General features: G+C 41.8%; 2 protein-coding genes across 7 annotated transcripts in view; both read right to left on the reverse strand.

Annotated features, from left to right (window-relative positions):
* Nucleotides 1-25,400, reverse strand: part of cadm1a (cell adhesion molecule 1a) — a 473,893-nt gene that overhangs the window by 341,971 nt on the left and 106,522 nt on the right. The gene's annotated exons all lie outside the window — the stretch shown is intronic.
* Nucleotides 13,176-16,132, reverse strand: LOC309715001 (uncharacterized protein). The gene is made up of 2 exons (XM_082547767.1): nt 15,009-16,132; nt 13,176-14,894 (listed from the first exon to the last, which is right to left on the reverse strand). The coding sequence occupies exons 1-2, from the start codon at nt 15,658-15,660 to the stop codon at nt 14,047-14,049; spliced, it is 1,500 nt and encodes a 499-aa protein (XP_082403893.1). The 5' UTR covers nt 15,661-16,132; the 3' UTR covers nt 13,176-14,046.

The following is a 25,400-nucleotide window of genomic DNA, read 5'->3' on the forward strand; positions in this document are numbered from 1 at the left end:
TCCTGGATAAGTTATCGATGCGCTTTTGGAGCAATTTTGGTAGGTTGGCCAATCCTGAGAAGTTGGTTGACTGGTTCCCCACTGTTCCAAGTTTTCTCCATTTGTGGATAATGGTTCTCACTGTGGTTCACAACCCTTTCCCAATTGGAGATAAATAATTGTAATTTCAGGAGCAGGACCACGCCTCCAAACACGCCCCTTTTTGGGTATTTTCTATATATGACCCCCCCCCCCAGTTCTACCAGCTGAGCTGTTCGTTCTCTTTTTCGTGCCCCACCCTCCCTCCCCTTTTTCAATTATTTCACTTCTTCACTTCTCATTAGTACATGGAGATCTGCCAAGCCCGGGAGCCGCTGCCAGTCCCCATCGAGGCCTTCCCCAAACCGCAGCTCATTTCTTGATTAAGCCTTTAGCCTTTATTTACTAAAAACGCTACCAAACCTAAAATGAGGACGTGGGCCCAGCTAGTAAACTGATAGATGTCAGTAACTTTGTATCAGATGTGTTGCTTTTTGAGATCTTTCAGCTTGCCTCACTTTGTCAGACAGGTTTTAGTTAAGAGATTTCCTGCTTCAACAGGTCTGGCAGCGATCAGGCCAGGGTGTAGCTAATGATATTGAACAGCTTTTGTTTTCTTTGATAAAAGAAATCATCATTTAAAAACTGCATGTTATATTTACTCAGGTTATCTTTGTCTGACATTAAAATGTGTTTGATGATATGAAATATGTTAATGTGACAAATATGCACAAACCAAGAAATCAGGAAGAGTGCAAATACTTTACTACACCAGCTCAAGCATATTTCTTGTGTTTTGATGCGGTTGACCCATGTTTGCATGGGAAGAAATGTGGTTTCTTTACATAATATTTTTTATTATCAGACATTTATTTATTGTGTGGGGGGTAGGGAGATATCCCATTTTCCCAACTAACTCTCCTGTAGTTTTAAGTCCAAACTATGCGGTGTTTTAAACTAACTTCAAGAAAACGCTTTTTAAGTTGTTTTGTTTGGGGGGGGGGTTTAAGAAGCAACTGACACCTGATAGTGGAATTGCTTCTCTCCACGTTACTTCTGCTAGAACATTTAGAGGGGTAAAAATGGAGGTGATTTTTTTCCATTAACCAAATAGACTTTTCTGGCTAAAGTAATGTTTGCCCAATATGTGGTGTGCTTGGTATGGAGGGATTCATGCCAGTTTTGGTGCTTTAGACTGTTCCAGTCAGTTCCAGAGACACAGCAAGGGTCCTGAAGAAGCTTCATTTATTCTCAGCAGGGCAACAGAAGGGAAGTGAGTTCTGCCAGATACAAATGGTGTACCCATGTGAGGAGATAGCAAGCGCTTCAACCAAAGGTCAGATTCTCCAATTCCATTTGTTCTTCTTTTTTGTTGTAGTCTTCCTCGCAGTGGCTTTAGCAGAAATCAGAAATATAGAATCATTCCATTGCCATTATCTGTATTATGCACAACACAGATGGATGTTTTGTTCCTTCCGGATGCCCAATTTGTGGAAATGAAGGCAGGGAGTAAAATCCAGTCCTTTCATCTCTCGCTTATTATCTTTTTCATTATGATCAGTGTGCTAATGAATCCAACCACAGAGCATGGTAATGGTACCTCATTTTAGCGAATGAAATATCCACCATGAAAAACCTTTAAAGGAAAAATTTGGCCTCGGGGGAATTTGGGACAGTTTCCGTTTCCTCAAACCAAGGACTGCAAGAATTTGTTCTATATATCCGCAGCCTCGGAATTCACTGATGGGCTTTCATGTCTCTGTGTGCAGTTAAAAGGCATGGTAACATAAGTAGGAAAGTTAGCTTAACCTTACTTAGTTACATTGTGGCAGCTGAAGTGAGAAAGGGGTTTGAAACAGAAGCAAAATGGTCCTACATCCATATACTTGTAACAAACTCCCACTATTCTGGTAATATTTTGCCAAAGGTTGGTAGGAATCAATCAGCAATAACAGAGGAATAAACTGTGAGCTTGTCCCAAAATCTTCTATGTCATCCATCTGTGTCCAAATAAATACATAGTTTAAGTATTATTATGTCTCTGGTTTGGGGTCTAGAACAGAGCGTCTCTAACTGAGAATTCTTAACTGCTGAGCGTCAGCCAGTTGAAATGCTTTAGCTGTCCAGAACCGTTGGCAGAATATATATAAAGGAGCAGATTGGTTGCAGGTAGGCTAGCCAGCCCATCTGAACTAGCTGGACACGTCCCTGAAAAAACTCATGCTGCTAATCCGGAAACCCTTTGATCAAATTAAAAGATGGGAATGGATGAGGTAAAATGTGGATCTGTTCCAACCTTCGATGAATTCAGCAAATATAGTTGCCCTTTTGTATAATTAAATCCTGGATTTGTGAAAAGATTTATTTCCATTTCAGTAAACCATAGCTGTGAAGCCTGGATCCTGTAAGTAAACAAACCATATTAAAGCTTCTGTTCTCAGGATGTGAGTCGAGTGCTTGTGAAATGAGTATGAGAGGAGGGGCCTTGATGAATTCAATGAGACACTACAAGTGGTATACATGATTCACATTGGAAGGAGTAGACTGGTTGGTGTAATTCTAATGAAACCAAATAAGGGAGGTCCAAACTGTAGAGCTAAAACAGTAACATTATTATAATAAAACATAAATCAGAATAAAAATCTATATAACATTAAATTGTGACTGGGTTTGTCATAGCTCACTTTAAAAAATTAAATGTCAAAAAAAGGCAAAAGAGGCACCTTAGCCATTACTAGTAATTTGAGGCAAACAAGTCCTCTTGTGGTTAGGATTTGAAGCCAAGCCTGTGCTTTTCTGCTCCTGGTTGCCCAAACACAGACTGTGAAATTAGCTGAAACAAATTAATGCTATGAAGGGAAACAAGGGTTGCTGAGCAGAATGTGGTATTAGTCAAAAGATGTTTGGCCAAGCTCTTTCTTGGCAAATTCCCTCCAAGCCAGAGCTTGTGCAGTCATGGTATTAGTTCCTAAAAACTCTCAATGGGACCAAAAGAAGTTTTGATTAAATACTCTCCGTAATGCCACATTTACTAAGCGTGTACAAATATGAGAAGACAAGCTGCTCCTGATTGAATGTCCGACCCCCCACCCGCCTTCCCCCTCTCCCCCTGCCGCCCCATAAAATTGTAAAGGCTACGGATCACATTCAGCAAACCTTCTGGCTATAATATACCGACATTTCTTGCTTGGTTTTTGAACTATATTTAGAGCTAACATTAGTATTTTATCCTTCCTTGAAGAGCGGGAGACCATTTGCAATTTAGCAGTACTGACAATGACTTGCAGCCGTATATATTCTTGCCCTAATGCCTGACCTTTCAGAAGCCTCTAGAAATTAGCTAACCCACAGTTATTCAACACAGGCATTAAAAAGTAATGCCCTTGCACTTTGAAGCAACCCTACTGGGGAAACTGCAGGCAATGTCTACTCTCTTGGGTTGCATTTTATTAACCGTCAGTGACTTTCTGAGCACCTCATCTCACTCATCTCTTAAATGGGATGTGAAATATCTGGACAAGGGAAAGCACTCTATGTGCAGACTTCATGCAGTTCAAGAAAAGAAAAATTAAATATTGTTTTTATTTATTAATACAGTTATTTTCAAACAGCTATTGCATTGCCCGTCACTGGTGCAAGTAAACAAAGGTGGATACCATGGTGGAAATCCATAGTTGACAGTACCTGCATGACAATCATCTATAATACATACCTGAGGCCAACATATCAAAAAGCCACCACTTCTGTCAGATTGTGGAGGACACAACTGACAACAAGGCCTTCAAGCCCCACAGGGCTCAACTGAGAACTGAAGGCTGATCCAGGCAGACAAGTCAAGTTCCCTGAGGAGATTATAGTAACATGGAGACACAACATTGTCGTACTCTTTTGATCCTCCAAGCAGGTCATACTACTGTTCCGAGGGGGTGCTGGATCCGGGGAAAAGCCAACAAAAGATGCCAAAGAAGTCTCTAGGTGGCTGAGTGGATAGCTGTCGGGGAAAGTGCATTCTTGGCCCAGGTTATGGCTTAATCAACCCCAGCTGGGTCATGTGAGTGAGGGGAAAGATCCAAAACTCCCTGGGATGCCAGGAACATCACTGACAAGGTGTCCAGATTTGCGTTGCAAAAAGTGTCAAGACAAATGCTGTGTACCACCTCATGTGACAGAATTAGCATTTTAGAGATATCCAATATGAATGTTACATGTTAAAAGATTTAAAATTTGTCATCAAAATTCGAGGGGAAAAAACAAAACTGTGCAAATCAAAAAGCACTTGATATAAAGTAGAAGTGCAAGCCCCCTTTTTTTTTAACCAAGTAAAAAATAATAATATTTATCTAAAATAATATTTTAGACCAGGTGTGGTTATGCCACTGAGAATTTTATTACAGCTTTTATTATATTGACTGTTCCTACATACAAAACTTTGGAAAAAAGACATTTTCTTTCAATATACTCTTTATACTTGGAACTAATTACAACAAGACTTGAAGCTGTGCAGCTTAATTCAACTGAAGGGTTTTAAATATCGCTGTCAGCGTTAGTCTCGATAAAATGACGTTAACGCGTTGACGCGGTGCAACCTCACGCACGGGGTGATCTGCGATAACTCGCTAACGGAGATTTGCCGCATTAATGCAGTCATGGCGTTAATGTCATCTTAACAAGATTAACGCTGACAGCACTAGTTTTAAAGAAATTCTAAGGACAATGGAGAACGCATCACTGGCTGGCTATTCCTGTTCTTAATGTTTTATTGCTCCTGTCTTTTATTTTATTTTTGATGTATTTTTCTATATCAGTTGTAATAATGACTATCCGGTCGTTAAGTCTGACGTCACTAGCCGTGTCTGGGCCTAAACTCCGCTGCAGGTCCATATATCAAACGATCACTATGGCATTTCTGAGAGTTGAAAAACTGTCTAAAGTCTTTCACCTTTAATAAAATGATCAGCGTTCTGCTCTACCAGGTGTAACAATTGAGTTTAACATTCAGGCATCCATGAAAACGGAATTTATGACATTTAACAGAGTTAGAAGTTAGCAGGAAGTTAGCTTGCTAGCTTCTATCTAAATACAATATAGCATGTCCTGACTGCAGGGTTTTGGAAACAAATTAAAACGTACAGCTCTGTTATCACTTCCAGCATAAATGAAGACAGAAAACTAAACAGCAGTGACGTTTGTAGGGCTACTGAAGTTTGGCTAGCTGGTATATAATGATGTGCTACGTGACCGCTAGCGACACAGCTATGTTAGCATAATATAAACAAGCTAACTATTTTTCCACTCGATAAAAGTTAACGTGAGTGTTCTCGGTGGTCAGGAACAAATGAGATAATCCATCCACAATACGAGGTTAGTCATTCATATACTGCTGCATGGGCTGGGCTGTAGTTACATCCTAAGGTTTTAAAAACTGAGCTTAAATAAATAATTAGCGGTAATAAAAGCCGAGGGAGGTCAACAGTGATCACTGACTGTTTTAGGAGCTTTTTGAGATTAAATAGAAGAAAATACAAAACATTAAACATGTTAACAACACAAAAGCCATATTAAACGCAGACTACTTTAGGCCCGGAAGTAGGATTCGTCATCACTTAACGACCGGATAGTATGTTGTAGTTTTGTATGATTATTTAAAACAGGTCACTCTTGAAGATCAGACTTTGTGTCTCAATGAGATTTATGAGCATAAAGAATGGTGAAGTAAAAAAAAAAATACACTTCTGCAAGTGAGTATAATCCCAGCCTTATGCTTACAGGTACTTCAACCTATAAGAAAAAGTATGAATGGTGTTATTCCCACTGTTTGTGTAAAGTTATTTTCACTGTTGCTCCCAAATTTGGATTTACTAACTCTGACTAAAGTTATTTCATACAGTTGCTATATAGACCCTGGTTTTACTGATGCTGTCCAACGAAAATGAAGAACTCTTAACAGATGTTACCAACTCATAGGTAGGAAAACTAAGGTCACTTATTAAAGTTAAAGATAGTTTAACTTTCAGATTACTCTAAAGCAGTGAAAGACAAGAAAAACTCTTCCATGTCAACAGTTCTGAAATGCTCTCCAATAATTGGGGTCAGATTTATTTCTCTGCGTGGCGGTCGCCATTGATTTTGATGTTCATTTAAGTTTGTGTGAGTGAAAGTACATTAAGAGCGTTTAAGTCGTCGAGTGCAAAAAGTTCTCTTTTTGTGTAGGTGGTGTTAGAAAGTTATGATACTGGAATGTGAGCTGTAAATAGAGCGTAAGCCATCTGTTAAACTTGCCGGACTAATTTATCGAGCTTTTGCTGAAAGACAGACAGGAAAATATTTGTGGGGTATCTGCCTTTGTCATCACTGTCACAGGATTGCAGTGAGCAGCGTTACAGCAGGAATTAATAAATGAACACTTTGGAATCTAAAGTAAACAGGCACGCTAATCCATCAGACATCTTCTGAGACCCCCTACTATCTCTCGCAGTATGACTTCCATCCTTTGCTGTAATTAGCTCATTTTGGAATGACATGACAGCAAACAAGCTATGAAGTGAAGACTGATAACAGAAGACTGAGCAGTTAAAAAAAATTATATATATATATTTTTATAAAATAAACTTGCACCTTTTCATAGGGACCTCCAACATATCGGTATTTATGTTAAGCCAAGGCTCACTTTACAAGACTTAAACACGTGTTGGCACGTCTGCACATCACAGCTACATGCATGCACGGCTGCAAGCGTCAACTCCGAATGGAGGAAAATAAATTATGCAGCATTACAAGACATTTAACAACATGTTTTGTGCTGAAGTACAAACTCTGATTGGCAGGGCGCAAAAATCAGGCCTTATTACATGAGTTTAAAAAGCATGTTACATGCTAAACATCCAGAATTTCTAATGAATTTCCTTAAAATAGCTAATAACCAAGCCATACGTCACGGGAGGTTGATAAGAGTTTGAGGATTAGATGAAATTAAAAAAGCCACAAGTTCATACTCAGTCCTTTGACATACGAAGCCTAGTGTGTGAAGACACAGGCGGCAGAGGCCTGCTGATCAAACACTCTCCCTAACAAATTACCTATGCTACTGACTCAACATGTTTAATCAGTGATACCACAGGTTCTCAAACTTTTTATTAAAGGTCTTCATGTGAATTTTGCATAAGGTCAGAGGTCTCAAACGATGCCAGTAAGTTGTGCATAATGTAACACTAATTTAATACATTCAACGACCCATCGCAGCGAAAGAAATGGCATAAATTGCCTGTAACCCCTGCCTCGAACTTAGGCACAAAAATATGTTTTCAAGGCAGCGCTGCAGAAAGAGTACGAGCAGACTGCACGAGAATTAATGCGTGCCTGTGCTCCTCTTTTTTTTTCTTTTTGTTAATTTTCCTTGTTGTTGCAAACTTTGATATTTTAATATCAAAGGAAGGGCACGGCCACAGATAGCGCAATGCAATCTTGAAGTATGACTCATGTCACAAGCTGCGCACGAGCGCACAGTAATAGGCACGAGGGTAAGTTCAATTAGATAAGCAGCACTCAAAAATAATGGCATGTGATATGGTTTGAACTGTTGCGGCGTGATTAGACCAACAAAATGGGGTTAAAATAGCTGTTTGTGCTGCACCCAAAATAAACTAAAAGCAATGGACCTGAGGGACCAATGTGATAACTAACATAACAGGACATCGGAGAGTTTTCATTAAAAACTGCAAGGTTATATTGCAACACTGAACAAATACTTCATTCATTTATTCTACAAAGATGCCGAAACCCTGAGAGAACCACTGTCAATTATAAATTTTAATTTAAAATGTATTAAATTTTAACAGTCTCGTCAATTCTCGGAAAAGCTTATAGGTAAATGAAGTAATCAACATAAACAGAAAGTTAATTAACTGTGTCATTATCACAAATTGTAGCGTTTCTGCTCGCCCTCCTCTTCGTGCCGCACGGTCGGTTACTGCTCGTTGTACTTCGGAAACATGCCGGTGGCACATAATAGTCTGCCCAGTGCTCAAACCTTTGGTCAATTTGAGCTTCAAATATGTAATTAGTTTGCACTTGTTTGTGTTTGCTGATACAACAAGTCAATTCCAGCCCCAACTCAGCATTTAAAGGTCAGCTGTGCCAACAACTGTTGCCTTTTGCAAATGCTTTCCGCTTTCTCATCTGATAATTCTTCACAAAGAGCCAAATCTGGCTCGACCACTCACCCCTGCTGTGAGACGAGTCTAAGGGAGCGATTAAGATAAAAAAAAAAAAAACCCAAAGAAAAACCCAGCACAAGTGATGCAACAGTCACACTCGAGTCATTACTGCCCCGTCTTTTTTCCAGCACGTACTCCTCATCCTACCAATGTGCACGTCTTGAGTGCCTTACACATCAATCATCTTTACACTTCAAGAGGAAGACTTATTACACGAGGAAGATGATTGGAGACGAGATTTATCACTGGCTAAAATAATAGGCAGAGGCACTCCGGCTCGCTTCCACGCGTGATGTCTTATGAGTGTTCAGTCCTGAGCCGACTCACGTCTCACCACTGTAGTATTTTAGGTAGATCGCTCGGAGCGATATGCATGATAGATTTACATGAAAAGCAGACCAAAATGATTCAAGTATTGAACCAGCATCCCTTGCCCTGTCTCACTGCCTAAGACAGCTGACTGTATTACACATATGCTCATGAAACTTCTCAAAGACCGAAGATGTCTCGACAGGTAACACAGGGGGAACAATATGGATACTCCTCCTGTCTTGAGGAGACAGGGGAACGCATACAGTAGTCTCAAATGAGCTCTCTGACAGCCAACTTTCATAGTAAAAGAGAAGAGCGGTGGGGTGAAACATGGCTCGAGGCAGCACTTAAAAAAATCTGGCAATATTTCTTTTTGAAACATGGAAAGCTCAATATGTCCAACAAAGCTCTCCCTTCAAATCCTCTCTCAGTGTGAGAGATAAGCATGCGGCAGCTTTTAGAGATGACAGTGAAATGTATTATGCTCTAACAAGGGAAAGAAGAAGCTGGCTGAGGTTGATGTGCCGTTTTGTCCGTTCAGAAACAGATTTCCCTTCCTGTTCTACAAACTGTAGTCACATCAAATTTTCAACCCAGTTTTGGACCAAGAGAAAGTCGCAGCAGGAGGAAGACATGTATGGTATTGAGTCTGAAACAAACAATAAAGAAGTGCCTTTGTGCATCTGCAAAAGAGTGCCACACTATTACTTTCTTTTTTAAATTTCACTAGTCAGGAAGATCCTGCTCTGCTGTGTAAGTGGAAGATTTTTAAAAATGCAACGAAACTAACTTTGGATTGTTAAATACCATCAAAGTATTACTCAAAGTCTTCACATAGTGGGTTCTTAAAGCGAAGCCACAAGCACACTGCTATAGTGATGTCACATACTAAAGAGATCTCATCCACACTAATATTCACGGAAAACTCTCACGATTCCCTCCACTTTACAGCTGAACTAATGTTAATCCAACTGAACAATGAATGATAATATAACATACTGGTATCACTGGTAAGGCAAGGCAAGGCAAGTTTATTTGTATAGCACAATTCAACAACAAGGTGATTCAAAGTGCTTTACAGAGACATTAGAAACAAAAACGAATAAAAAGCATGATTTAAAATTGATTAAAACAAACAAACAAACTAATTAACAAACAAACAAACAAAACAGTATATAAAATCAAAACAGATAAAATCAGAACAATAGATAAAATCAGTAGTTAAAATGTAAGTTTTGAAATTTAAGCTTAAAGGTGTGGATTTGGTGCTTTATTCAAATGCAGCTGAGAATAGGTGAGTCTTCAACCTGGATTTAAATAAACTGAGTGTTTCAGCTGATCTGAGGCTTTCTGGGAGTTTGTTCCAGATATATGGAGCATAAAAGCTGAATGCAGCTTCTCCGTGTCTGGTTCTGACTCTGGGAACTGATAAAAGACCGGATCCAGATGACCTGAGGGATCTGGAAGGTTCATACTGGGTCAGGAGGTCACTGATGTATTTTGGTCCTAAACCATTCAGAGCTTTATAGGCCAGCATCAGAACTTTAAAGTCTATCCTCTGACGGACAGGCAGCCAGTGTAAAGACCTCAGAGCTGGACTGATGTGGTCCACTTTTTTGGTCTTAGTGAGGACTCGAGCAGCAGAGTTCGGAATGAGCTGTAGTTGTCTGACTGATTTTTTAGGTAGACCTGTAAAGATGCTGTTACAGTAATCAAGCCTACTAAAGATGAATGCATGGACTAGTTTTTCCAGGTCCTGTTGAGACATCAGATCTTTTATCCTCGAAATATTTTTGAGGTGATAGTAAGCTGATTTTGTTATTGTCTTAATGTGTTTTTCTAAGTTTAGGTCTGCATCCATCACTACACCCAAATTTCTCGCCTGGTCTGTGGTTTTTAAGTGTATAGATTGAAGTTCTCTGGTGACCTGTAATCGTTTTTCTTTGGCGCCAAAGACTATTACTTCAGTTTTGTTTTTGTTTAGCTGGAGAAAATTTTGGCACAACCAGTCATTAATTTCCTCAATGCATTTACCAAGAGCCTGTACAGGGCCTTGGTCTCCTGGTGACATTGTGATATATATTTGTGTGTCATCTGCATAGCTGTGGTAGTTTATTTTGTTGTTCTTTATAATCTGTGCCAGTGGGAGCATGTAAATGTTAAACAGAAGGGGTCCCAAGATGGAACCTTGGGGAACTCCACATGTGATACTTGTCTGCTCAGATGTGAAGTTACCTATTGATACAAAGTATTTCCTGTTTTCTAAGTATGTTTTGAACCAGTTTAGTACAGTTTCTGAAAGACCTGCCCAGTTCTCCAGTCGTTTGAGTAATATGTTGTGGTCAACTGTATCAAATGCTGCACTGAGATCCAGTAAAACTAAGACTGACATTTTTCCACTGTCTGTATTCAGACATATGTCATTAAACACTTGTTCATTTGTGTCTTGTCAAGATTGTCCTTTTTCAGTATAGGTTTTATTACAGCAGTTTTTAGTGGTTCCGGAAACACACCTGACATTAAAGAAAAGTTGACGATCTGTAACAGGTCTGACTCCAAAGTCTTTGAGACCTTTTTGAAAAAACTTGTTGGCAGGACATCTAAACAGGAAGAGGAGGAGTTCAGTTGACCTAAGATGTCCTCCAGGTCTTTGCTGTTAATAGGGTGAAACTGTTTTATGGTGTTTAAACAGTTTTTCGGTGGACACAATACATAGTCTGGATCTGCTGTTGATATACCAATTGCTTGTCTAATCTTTTGGATTTTTTCTGTGAAGAATTTGACAAAGTCATTGCAGGCCATGGTTGAATGAAGTTCAGCTGCCACTGACACAGGAGGGTTTGTTAGCCTGTCAACTGTAGAAAATAAGACCCGAGCATTATGGCTGTTTTTAGTGATGATGTCAGAGAAGTAGGACCTCCTTGCACTCCTCAGTTGTAAATTATAATTGTGAAGTTTCTCTTTATAGATGTCATAATGAACCTGGAGGTTTGTTTTTCTCCATTTGCGCTCAGCTTTCCTACACTCTCTTTTTTCATTTTTCACTAGTGTGGAGTTTCTCCATGGAGACTTTTTCCTTCCAGAGATAACCTTCACCTTAATGGGAGCAATTGTATTCATTACATTTAACATTTTTGCATTGAAGCTATTGACGAGCTCATTGACTGAACCTCTGGACAGGTCAGGTGTTAATGGGAAGACCTGGTAAAAGATCTCACTACTGTCTTCAGTTATACATCGTTTTGTGATCACTGCTGTTGATATACACTGAACAAAAATATAAACGCAACACTTTTGTTTTTGCTCCCATTCCCCATGGGATGGACGTAGAGACCTAAAATTCATTCCAGATACACAATATAACCATCCCTCCCAAACAGTGGTCACAAATCAGTCCAAATGTGTGGTAGTGGGCACATCTGCTATATTGAGATAATCCATCCCACCTCACAGGTGTGCCACATCAGGATGCTGATCTGACATCATGAGTAGTGCACAGGTGTACCTCAGACTGCCCACAACAAAAGGCCACCCTGGAATGTGCAGTTTTGACTCACAGCAAAATGCCACAGATGCCACAAGCAATGAGGGAGCGTGCAATTGGCATGCTGACAGCAGGAATGTCAACCAGATCTGTCGCCCGTGCATTGAATGTTCATTTCTCAACCATAAGCCGTCTCCACAGGCGTTTCAGAGAACATGGCAGCACATCCAACCGGCCTCACAACCGCAGACCTCGTGTAACCACACCAGCCCAGGACCTCCACATCCAGCAGGTTCACCTCCAAGATCGTCTGAGACCAGCCACCCAGACAGCTGCTGGAACAATTGGTTTGCACAACCAAACAATTTCTGCACAGACTGTCAGAAACCGTCTCAGGGACGCTCAACTGCATGCCCGTCGTCCTCATCAGGGTCTTGACCTGACTCCAGCTCGTCGCCGTAACAGACTTGTGTGGGCAAATGCTCACATTCGATGGCGTCTGGCACGTTGGAGAGGTGTGCGCTTCACGGATGAATCATGGTTCACATTGTTCAGGGCAGATGGCAGCTGAGAATGTCCCAGTTCTTGCATGGCCAGCATACTCACCGGACATGTCACCCATTGAGCATGTTCGGGATGTGCTTGACCGGCGTATACGACAGCGTGTACCAGTTCCCACGAATATCCAACAACCTCGCACAGCCATTGAAGTGGAGTGGACCAACATTCCACAGGCCACAATTGACAATCTGATAGACTCCATGCGACGATGTGTTGCACTGCATGAGGCAAATGGTGGTCACACCAGATACTGACCGGTTCTGGGTCCCCAGACCCCCAATAGTGCAAAAAACTGCACATTCCAGGGTGGCCTTTTGTTGTGGGCAGTCTGAGGTACACCTGTGCACTACTCATGATGTCAGATCAGCATCCTGATGTGGCACACCTGTGAGGTGGGATGGATTATCTCAATATAGCAGATGTGCCCACTACCACACATTTGGACTGATTTGTGACCACTGTTTGGGAGGGATGGTTATATTGTGTATCTGGAATGAATTTTAGGTCTCTACGTCCATCCCATGGGGAATGGGAGCAAAAACAAAAGTGTTGCGTTTATATTTTTGTTCAGTGTATTTGTGTGGGCTGAGATTTTACTTTCAAATAAAACACAGTAATGATCAGACAGGCCCACATCAGACACAGTAATGTTTGAAATGCTCAGGCCCTTGGAGATCAGTAGGTCAAGAGTGTGTCCTCTATTATGTGTGGCCTCTGTTACATGCTGAGTCAGCCCAAAGTTGCCCAGAGTGTTACTCAGGTCTTTAGTCCCTTTGTCCTGAGGGTTGTCCACATGGATGTTAAAATCCCCAACAATAATTACACAGTCGAAATCAACACAGACAGCAGTTCACTGAGGTCATTAAAAAAGTCTGTGCAGTATTTGGGAGGCCTGTAAACATTAAGAAACACAACTTTGGATGGGGCCTTCAGCTGTAAAGCCACATATTCAAAAGACTGAAAACTTCCAGGAGATAGCTGCTTACATTGAAATGATTAATTAAATAAGACAGCAACCCCCCCTCCTCTCCTGCTCGCCCTGACCTCACTGATAAAACTGTAGTTAGGAGGGGTCGTCTCGATGAGAACAGCTCCACTGTTACTTTGGTCCAACCAAGTTTCAGTTAAAAACATAAAATCAAGGCTGTGCTCAGTGATTAAATCATTAATTAAAAATGTTTTCCCAGCTAAAGATCTAACGTTTAATAAAGCCAACTTAAGTGTTTTAGAGGCATTACTTGTCCCCTCGTGTTTGGGAGCAGTCTGTGGCACACAAGGTATGTTTACTATGTTTAAAGATGTTTTAGAGTGCATTTCTCTGTGTTTTGACCAGGCCACATGTCTCCTTCTGTCACCTGAAAGTACAGAGATTTTAAAACCTTCTAGTAAACAGGGTCCCAGCCTCTCCTGGGAAAAGTCACCACTGCCATAATCCTCGCAGCCCGGACCCTCCACACATCACACATCAGACTTCAGAGACAGAGCATGAAGGTGGTAAGGAGGAACTAAGGGGGGCGAGGCTGAGCAATGTGACTTCGATTGCTCTGTTGAGGGTGGGGCTCGGTGGTGATCCTTTGGCTGCTCTGGTGGGGGGTTTATGGGGGACAAAAAGGGATTGGGCCGGGGGGTAGATCTGAGCCCAGCATTGACCCGCTCCATCATCTCCTCAGTGAATTTCAGGCGTGGGGAGGAGGGAGAAAGGGAGGGGGAGGAGGGTGATGGCCTGTCAGGGGTTTGGGGGACTGGGGAAGATCGTGGTCCCTGGTCCTGGTCCTGGTCGTTGGTGTTGTTGAGAGAGTTGGAGGCAAATAGGGACCCCTCTTCTTGCCTCAGATGTCTCTCCTTTCTGAGGCTCTTCCCGGGTGGGAGCAGATGGAGCTCCTCCTCAAGGTTTCTGCTGGGCTTTGTCTGTTCTTGGAGTACTGTTTGTTCCTCTTTATGAGATAACTCCTCGTTTATCTCAGCCTTGGCACCAAGCACAGATGGATGACGTATGGAATAAAACAAGTTGGAGGTGAACAGTTTCACCCCTGACTTGTTAAAATTAAATCCATTTGCTTTGAACAGATGCCTGCGTTCCCAAAAAATATTAAAGTTGTTGATAAAATGCACTGAGTGGTCAGCACATGCTGATATAAGCCATTTATTCAGTGCAAACAACCTGCTGAATCCCTCGTCTCCTCCTCTGACCGGCGGTACAGGTCCACTGATGAATACAGCTGCCTTCAGAGAGTTTGCAGTATTTAATAATCCAGTAAAGTCCCGTTTCAGAACCTCCGACTGTTGTTTGGACACATCGTTTGACCCTGTATGCAGAACAATGTTTGTCACAGTTGGATATTCCTCTGCAATTTGAAGAATTCTCTCCTTCAGGTTGTTGACCATATCGTTAGGAAAGCAGAGGACTTTAGTGTTCTTACCGCACATCCTTTGTACATCCTTTACGGCAGAGTCACCCACAATCAGAGTTTCAGGCCTAGCCTTTAGCTTTCCCTGTGGCCTTTCACTTTTCAACAGATTTTCGGACCTTACTTCACTACTTTTAGATGGATGGTTGTCCGATATAGATCCAGGGTCCTTTGATAGTGGAGCAAATCTGTTGTGCAGTTTCACATTCAGTTGTTTTGAAGGTTTGTTGTTAACCTTCCTATTCACGGTTGTCCAGTCCTGTTTCCTCTTGTATACAGGGGTAGAAGAGCTTCTCTGTCTCGTAGGAAGTGAAGGCCAGTCGGTTTCAGAGATTTCAGCTCGCTGTGCCCTGCCTGTGATACGTCCTCCCCCTTCCAGGAGACATGATTTATGTCTTGGTTTTGCACCAAGACAGTCCAAGGGGGGATTATCGCTTGAGTATTTATAATAGTGCACAAAGTCTACTTTCTTGGTCATGTTATCTGTGCTCCTTAGCTGTGTACTAGCTTGCTCATCGCCATTGTTTTGAATCAAAGGCAAGGTTGTTTCATTTCCACACAGTCCATTTACCTCCACGTTTACTTCTAAGCGATGAATTTTTGTCTCCAGTACTGCAATCTTCTGCAGGAGGCTGTGGTAGTCATCTGTGGAGAGGGAAGGCATCTTGTTGCTAGTTAGCCTAGCGGTTAGCACCTTTCCAGGGTATTGAGGCTGCTCAGTGCCCAGACGCTGTAATCAGGCTTCAGCTGTGTCTAGGCCACAGACACACGGAGCGCTGAGGATAAGGTAACTATAAAAATGTTGCTGTTTCTGTTAAGAACACTTTAGTCCTAATGATCTATAAGTGTCCAGAAGCTATCGCAGGTAAGCTCATACGGAAAAAAGGGAAAAAATCAGCATAAAAATCAATAAAAATCAATAAAAGAAGCAAAGCATTTAAAGAGCAAAGAGATGAAGCGTCCACACTCACAAAGGGGGAGGAGCAAAAAAAATAAAAAATAGAGCAAGATTACTGAGCAGTGTAAATGGATGTTGTGTGAGCTTCATTAGCTTGTCTTTAGTTACGTAGCCTCTTTGTCTTCAGCCAGTCTGTCAGAAAATCTTAGCAACATTAACATTATATATAAACACTGTAATCATTACCATGCTGTCAATATGTTAGCGTTTTTCAACACTACCACCATCAGACCAACACATAATACTTGCTGAAATATTCAGGAGGGGAGATGCTTCCAGCTTAACACTAAACTAGAAAAAAAAAACAAAGAAAAAAAGAACTGCTTCCCAAAAAAATCAAACACAAACAAACAACCAGTTCATAGGAGATGTTTTCATCAACTTACCAGTTACGAGGTCACTCATCTTTTAAATAACACTCATTGATAAATTGGTCTTCGTGGCTGATATTTATATAAAAAAACTAAAAAAACAAGTGGTAGCCTGCATACTGACCAGCCACTTTATTAGGTGCACATGTTCAATCACATCATGCTTTTAGTCATGCAGACATGGTCAAGACCAGCGGTCCCCAACCCCCGGACCGGTACTGGGCCGCGAGAGTTGAGGCTCAGGTGTGAAATGTATGGTTTTCAGGGTTTTTATCGGTTTTCAGCGTTATTTTGTTATCATTTTGATCGTTAACTCGGTTTTCCTGGGTCTTTTCACGTGTGTTATGAATAAATCTTCTTTTTTTCGGTACCAGTACTAGTTTTATTTAGTTGTATTTATCCGCGACACCTTAAAGGCCGGTCCGTGAAAATATTGGCGGGCATAAACCGGTCCGTGGCGCAAAAAAGGTTGGGGACCGCTGGTCAAGACGACCTACTGAAGTTCAAACAGAGCATCAGACTTGGGAAGAAAGATTACTAGAAAGTGACAGTGAATGTGGCATGATGGTTGGTGCCAGATGGGCTGGTCTTGAATATTTCAGAAGCTGTTAATCTACTGGGATCTACTCTAGGATTTACAGATAAAACTCTTTAAAAAAGGAGAAGATGTCTAGTGAATGGCAGTTATCAGGGAGAAAATGCCATGTTGATGCCAGAGGTCAGAGAAGAATTGCCAGACTGCTTTGAACTTACTGGAAGACAGCATTAGGTAAAATAATCACTCATAATAACCAAGGTATGCAGGAGATGTGTAGGTATGGCAAGTCTCAGGGAGGTATGGGGTCTTCACACACCCCCGTTCTCTGCTAGCCATTGGGGCGGGGGGGCTGGGAGGAGATGTTAGCTGTCCGAATGGCCTCCCTGCTGCTGCGGAGCCTGGGACGGTCTGCTTGCCTCCACCTCGGGGGGAAGGGTAATATCTCTTGGGTCTGGGTTCTGTTTCCCCCTCTGGGGGCGAGGGTACCTGGACCCGGGGTATAGAGTATGTTTGGGGAGTGTGATTGTGTGTACATGTCCATTTATGTCAATCCTTACGTTGGGTGAGTGCTGAGTGTTTGTATATGTGTGCATGAGGGTGGGAATGCATGTTTATGTCTGTGTGTGCCTGTTTGTCTGTGTCTATATGTCAGGTCGGGTCTTAGACTCCACCTCTCTGGGAACTCCCAGGCCTATCTCCCCTTACCACACTCCCTGCCGGTAACTGATGCCCTTAAGGGTCGGTGCATTGGTGGTTCTTGGTGTCCGGGGCTGGGCACTCAGGTATGTACCGGCTCACTCCCGGTGGCTACCTGGCGGGGCCTGGCGCCTGTTGCTCGGTCAGGCCTCCTCCGGGGTGCAGGGGGCCCTCGGGCCTCTGGGCCTGCGGCTCGGTTCACTCTGGCACAGCTGGCTGCCGGCAGAGCCGGCGGGCACGCCGGTGCAGCCCCCTCTAGCTTCTGCTCGGTGGCTACTGGGTGACGCCTCGTCTGGGGATCCTCAGCCCTCCCCATGAGGGTGGCACGGATGCCCCTCCGGTGGTCCTCTTTGGGCTCTCGTGCTCTGGGAGCCTCTGGATGTCTGGGGCCTGGATCTCCTCCATGCCTGCTTCATGCCCTGGGGGACGGGGCTATGGCTCGCTACATCCTCTTGCAGACCATTACATGTGGAAACCTTTTGAATACAAGCACGCTGATCCACACAGGTATGCACACGGGTGTTCACTGCTCGTAGACTTAAATTACACCTTTCTTGGCTGCTACTTCAAAGCACATTGTGCGCTGTCTGTCCTGCGTGCTGCACAACAACATTGAATATTCAGTATTTACTGCTGTTTACACTTAGCTAGATTAATGCGATGGTGTTGTGTTTAGTATGTTATTTTTTTTTCTCCCCCCCTTTCTCACTGTCCCTCTCCCCTTCTGTTTTTCTTTTCTTTCCTCTTTCTCTCTCCTTCCTATCCCTCACTCATGTCTGTCCCGTCTGTAACATCTGAAAATAAAATATAATAAACAATAAAAACAAAGGTCGATCAAATGGACCAATACGGCAATGCCACGATGATCCATTTGGCAAAGTAAATCCATTGGGTATCCTTGTTGGTCTTCAGACAACAATTCTGACGGCTAAAGAACCAAATGGGACAGGCGCAAAAAAAAAAAAAAAAGTCTCAGTTTCTATGGTGACACTCAGGAGGTAGGTTGGGAATTTATGATGAACAGCAAGAAACTGTGGAACCATCCTGCCTTGTATAAGCAGGTTGCTGGTGTGTGGGAGATTTTTTTAAGCACACTTTGGGCCCCTACTCTAATGGGGCCACAGTCAACAGATCTCAATCCAACAGAGGCTCCTTTGCGATGTGATGGAATGGAGATCGTCAAAATTGTCTGAGGAATGTTTCCAGCATCCCGTTGAATCTGCTAAGAAGAAGTGCCTAATGAGTGTAGAGTGAATTTCTGTGTCAAAATATCAAAGCTTTTTTCCAAATCCATACTTTGAAACCTTGATAACACCTTTCTCTGATGAGTTAAGTGTGCTCCCTCGCACATAAGGAATACATAATGGTTTCAGGAAAGCGTGTAACCTCAAACAGCTGAGAGAAAGTGCTCTCTTATCTTGCCTCCACTCTTTCCTGTGTCCCCAGCCCTCCCAGGAGCAGGAGGGGTGGGGTTTGTGCTCTTTGTACGCATAATTCTTTGAACAAAAAAAAAAAGTGTTTCATTTGCAAATACAGACTTTTTTTAATAGCTCGCTCTGAAGGAACTTGTTCACACCATAGGTGCGGTTTCACTTTGTCACCCTACAGCACCACTACCAAACTTCTCTGCCTTCCACATACACTCCCAAGACTTTTCTCACAAATAAGTGAGGTGGCTTGCCATCTGTTCCATTTCTTGTTTAGAAAAAACTCAATTTTCAAGTAGAGAACTGAGTCACACAGAAAAATAAAATTTTTCGTGTACTTTCAAACCTAATGACAAATTTCTGCCACCTGCACCCGCTCTGTCAGTCAAATCAGAATCAGAATCAGAATCAGAATGGGTTTATTGCCAGATGTTGAGGTTTACAACATTAGGAAATTGCTGCGGTGCTTCAGTGCAGACAATAAGAATTAAAGTGCTATGTAGAAAGAAAGATATGTGCATGAGATATACATGAGATATATACATGAGAATAAGAATTATGAGTGCTACGTAGAAAGATATATACATGAGTGCAGGTGGTGATCAGTGCCAGACATGAAATGATGCAGTGACACAGCGTAGGGTCATGTGTTAGTGGCGGGGACAGTCATGTGGTTATTGTTCATGTGTCCCACAGCAGAGGGGAAGAAACTGTTCTTGTGGCGAGAGGTTCTGGTGCGAATGGACCGGAGCCTCCTGCCTGAGGGGAGCAGGTCAAACAGACTGTGTCCAGGGTGAGAAGGGTCAGCTGAGATCCGGGCTGCACGCCGCAGAGTCCTGGAGGTGTACAGGTCAAAGCAACGTCAGCAGAAATCTGTCTCGGTGCATTCGTCACATATTCATCACCTTCCACTTAAACACCTCTACAGATATACTATTATTTGTATTCTCATGTGTAAGACAAGGGTGCAGTAACCTTTCCTTTGAGTGTTATCGAATGTGCAACTTCAATATTTGCACACGCTGTTGTTCTCAAATAATGGAGTAAAACGTCACACAAGTGAACATTAAAATCTAATGCTCTCGCTTCGGCTTCTCGGGATCCCCACTGCGAAGTGCGGTCGCCGCCAATTCCCTTGGGGTGTATCTCATTTGCTAACTGTGGCTTCCTGTCCTCTCATTTCCCTCATCTCATCAGAGAGAACTGCAGGCAAATTGTTTACAAATCACACAACTCACTTCCACATAAATGTAATATTTTCCCGTGGAAATTTACAAAATGAACGCCGCGCATCCAGGCAATAACTCCAGTAAATTCTGCTTGACATCATACAAACAGAAATTCTGCACTTATCATGATCTCTGTCAGTTATTTTTTTTCTAATATCTGGGTCCTGACACACGTGTGATGCTCGCTGAAAATGTATTTCAGTATTGTCTAATCTTTTTTCTTCTTCTTCCCCACAGTGTGACAGAAAACAGTTATGAACTTGACAGACAGCCTGCAATATTTATTTATTTAATACCACACCAAAAGGAAAACAGAGAGAGGTGCGAGTTAGGAATTGATATGTGGCAATTGTGTTTCAAAATTCAATCACTTTTCTCCAAAAATGGAAGCGGTCTCCTGTGGGCAGTGAGAGGAAAATGGGCTGGAGGCCTATTTACTGAGCCATAATCCTATCAATAATGAAGTAGCGTTGACATCTTAGTGAACACGCCCGACTCTCTCTGCTTTTGGATGAGAGCTTTTTTGTGTTTAGGGTTCAGAAGTTGGACCTTCTCTCCAACTCTTTCTCTCTCTTTATTTTTTAAATATTTCCCCCTCAAAGATCCTCAGTGTCTGTTTGTCAGATTTCTGGAAGGGAATCATCCACCATGCCTCATTAGGGCAGAAAAACTGCCAGATTTTCATTACAGTTAAAAAAAAAACAAAAAAAAAAACTTCCACACCTGACTTGATTGATTAAGGCGCTTTCAATCTAAGAAACGGCTTTAATCAGAGAAATCAGCTGCTGCAGTGTTTCCTTAGAAGGAAAATTGCACACTTTCGATGAGAGCTTTAAGCAAAATGAATCTGGGCTTTCTCTTTGTAGAGCAATTCAAACAACAAAGAAGGACGGAGGAAATTGCGGGGAAATGTTCAGGAAAGAACAGAAGTGTATCTGCCGGGATTAACATTAATATGCCATAGCACTTTATTCCCCCTTTAAATTTAAATCAGATTTGTGCAAGTTTTATATGTACACGGATCACCTTTTCTTTCTAAACTGCCACTGTGAAGAAGCACTCATCAAAAGGCTTAGTCAAAGGAACACACACACTCCCAGTGACTTAGTTCACCCTCCACACTGCCTCTTTGAAATGTGCCACTGTGCAGCCGAACAAAGGTAATAATGTCTCTCTTCTGCTGGTATCTGGGTCGAATGAGATCAATCAGTCTTTGGGCAAAGAATCAGCATGTGCCATCGCTCTTTTGTCACCAGTGTCGAGACGTAGGTGGAAGCAGGGATGAGCCTGATGAAAATCAAAAGATTTTCAGTTCAGCCAAAGAGACAAGGTTCAGACACTATCAGCCCTGGCCATCAGCGACCCTCAGTTCCTGAACAATGAATCATTATGGGGCTCAGAGAGGCCTTAATAGACTGACTGACAGATGAACTTGGAAAGATGTCTGTGTTTTTGTGCGCAGAATAAAGGCGAACTGCGGCATTATTTGACAAATGGGTAGCAAGCAGTGAATCGTAGATTTGATTTTCCCTGTGTGGCAGAATAAAGGTGACACAGGTTGAGTTTAAAAATAAAACGCAGGCTTTTATTTTACGTAAGGATCTAAACGGAGTCTGCAACTTCAAGGTGAATGTGAAACAAATGGATAATTGTACTTTTTTGCAGTTACTTAGGTTTAGATCCGGTTCATTTGTTTTTGTTTTTAAAACTATATTCAGGACAATTCAATAGATAAAGGTGTTTAAAGAAAGAAATATATCTGTGAAGGTTCTGAGTCATCCAGGGCATCGTTGTCTAAGGAGCTTTGAAAGAAAAGCGTCTGGACTTCTTTAAGTTTCTTGAAATTTAAGATTTAAGATTTTAAGCCCTATGGGAGTGTCCCCAAAGAGGGTCATGGAACCTTTAGGTAGAAGCACAATAGGGGGTCCATAACTCTCTTGGCGGACACTCCCATAGGGCTTAAAATCTGGGACTCTTCGCCACTTGCTCTTAGAACTGAAGAAGCTTCTCAGATGAGAGGTGAGACGTCTTCAAGAAACTTAAAGAAGTCCAGATTTTTCCCAAGCTCCTTAGAGAAAGAAATAAAACCAAAATTATAAAAAAATAAATGAAACACTGCTACAGCAGTGCCTGCTGTAATAAGGCTGCTTATCTCTATTTACACAGATCACCATGCTTGTTGTTGCAAAATGATGTGCAAATTCTTACAAAGTCAGAATTTAACTTTCAGGTTCTTGAAAAGTTCAAAATGCTGCTGGGTCTTTGCTCTGGCCGGGCTCGTTGGATTTGGACCAGCTCTGCAGTGATGAGGGCTCAGGCACTGCAGTGACTCTGATTATGAGTACTGGGATTGCATTTGGACTCAATGTAAGTTTAAGCTAAATACTCAAGCACACGAATGAGCTAGAATCTATTGGATCTATCAATCGGCAGTTATTGAAACAAGGACCTTTGAAGTTGTCACAGTGGACTCTAAAAACTTTCATGATGAATTTCCATTGCAAAGTTTGCAGCAAATTCTTTGCGGGAGTATTGGTATTGGAGACTACGAGGAAAGACAGACATCTTGGATCCTAACAGTCAGTGTCAATGCAGACAAAGAAGTGACAGGAAAAGTCAACTAACTTTTTGCCTTTAAGTTATAGGAAGTCACCTGCTGTCTTTGCAACTCTGAAGCACACTTCAGGGTCCATGCAATCACAACATGCTTTGCAGGGATAAGTAAATGGGTCTGTGATCGATTATGGATTTTCTTATTCTGTTTTCACAGACTTGACCTCACCTCAAAGCTCTAACTGCAAGTCTGGATTCGCGCAGTGTGGCTAATTTGCAACATGCTCATTTGAATGTTTTTCAGCTGCCTGTAGATTTGCAACGACATAAGGACACGCAGATCAGCCCAGAATGACTGCAAACTTTAAAAAAGAGATCTATTGATTAGACTCACTGGATTTGCTTCCAATTCACTGCAATGTTGGTGGATGTGACTTTATTTTCAGTTCCATTAGTTCTTGCAGTAGATACTTTGTGTCAACACTCAGTTCATTGTGCCATTCTGATGCGCTCACTGTTTACAGCTGCTGGGAGTGAGGCAGAGTTTACCACCTCCAGATGAAACGGACTTAGAGACACATCGAAATCAATGTTTGATGAGGAGGATGGCACCTTTGAGGGGGATTCCTGGTTCAGCTGGAGGCAGTCTAGTGACTGTTCCAGACTAAAGCTAATGGCTAGGCAAGATGTTTACAGTTGTGCTTGCTATTTCTGCAGTATTTCAGAAAAGACTTGACTGTCGTATTTTTGATATATGCTTATTGATTATAAACAACATAATATAAGTGGGGTTAAACCAAGCCTGCATTTTAATGGTAGCTTAGTCATTCACACCAGACCATTGCCATCGCAACTGGGTGTGACAATGTTTGCAAATGCAGGCTCAAAAGAGGCTAACTGAGGTTTGTGGGAATTCACTGGGCTGGAAATCCTTTGTTTGCTTGTTGATTTGTTGTCATTTGTTTGGTTTTCACGCAGTGAAGTTAACACAGCTGCCTCAAGGAAAGCCCTAAAAATGTAAATTTATCAAGATGATCATCCTGTGAGTGTGGAAAAAAACACAGGGAAAACTTCCAGGCTGTGAGGAGGAAATCTGGGCTGCTGTTACAACAGAATAGGTTTTTTCTTAATGTAAAAACTCCAAATTAATTGTATTAATGCTGAACGGTGTTTGCTTCTGTTTTGCATCTTTCAGGCACACTGAGCAGTAATTCTCCCTCAGATACACAACTGCCTCTCTCTCTCCCCGCCCCAGCTAATCATAAGGGGCAGTTCATCCAAACATGCATTATTAGTTCAGTAGTATCTCTTCATGCGCAGTGTTTTGGTTTTATTTGTCAAGGTTTATAGACATCTGTCCCTGGGATTTCAGCTTCCATCCTAAACCAGCAGGGATTCATGAAATCTTCATTGTGCTGCTCACACCACCGAAAAAGCATTTAAATTTTTTAAGAGCAACACAACACAATACCCCACAAGCCAGCGTTTCTCTGTCTTTATTATGAAACTTTGACAGTGTGCTTACTTTCTGAGGTAAAAACGACTTTATTATCTGTAAATACAAAGAAGCGTATCAATTAAACTCAACTTTATTGACACGGACGGGAAGAATTCGAGACAGATGTCTTGAAATCTTGAAGTAAAACCAAAGCTGGAGTAGGAGGAGAACTCCCACACAGCACTCTGAGGGTTCTTGATGAAACACATGATGTGGAAGCTAAAAATCAGGTGAGTGAAAGCAGTGAAATCAAAAGTTGCCTCAAAATTATGTGTGTTTATCGGCTAGAAAGTCTCTCTAAATACCTTTCAGAAGAAATCGTACCACTTGGAAATTGATCCCCGAAAAAGTGCAATAAACTCTGTGTTCCTGATGGGCATGACATAATTTAAGCCTGGCTTTTACCTGATATTTAGATCTATAATGTGACTATCAAAACTGGATTGGGCAGCTTCCATCGAAAGCAGTAACCATTTGAATATGGGTTTATTAATCAACAGTGATGCTGGCTGAGAAATAAACAGTGAGCTGAACATCTGAAGAGGAAAAATAAATATTTTGTAGGTCAAGACTTCTTTGAAAAGATCAACTGCATGGCATATATTAAGCAAGTTAGATAAAATTTAAAAAATGACACCATAATCACCCTTAAAAGTCAGAATCAGACAAAGTGCTTCAAGCTTTGTGAGGTTTTAACAGAAGAATATAATAATAACAATAATAATAATACCTTTACTTGTGTAGCCCACAGGGTTACAGAGTGCTTTACAGTTTGAATAGAAGTCACATTAAAGATACGTATACATGTTCCAACATATATAAACATAATCAAGCACAGGGCCACGCATTCATTCCCATATACACACACCATACATGCCAAAAATTAAAGGACAACCAACCAATAAAAATGTGTTTCAGGAAACAGAATTAGCCGACCTGATAGGCTGAGGAAGGCTGTTTCAAAGTTTGGGTGCTAAAAGTTCAAAAACACTGGTCGCCTCTGGTTCTAGAGTAAGAGCCTGGAACAATTAGGAGACCTTGATCTGAGAAGTCAGCTGTGGGGATACGGTCCAGCAGCCCCGTTATATGAACAGGTGCCTTTCCATGTAGACTACATAGACAGGCTACGGAGGA

This window comes from Aulonocara stuartgranti (assembly GCF_965226115.1).
Source record: "Aulonocara stuartgranti genome assembly, chromosome: 10".
Taxonomy (NCBI): domain Eukaryota; kingdom Metazoa; phylum Chordata; class Actinopteri; order Cichliformes; family Cichlidae; genus Aulonocara; species Aulonocara stuartgranti.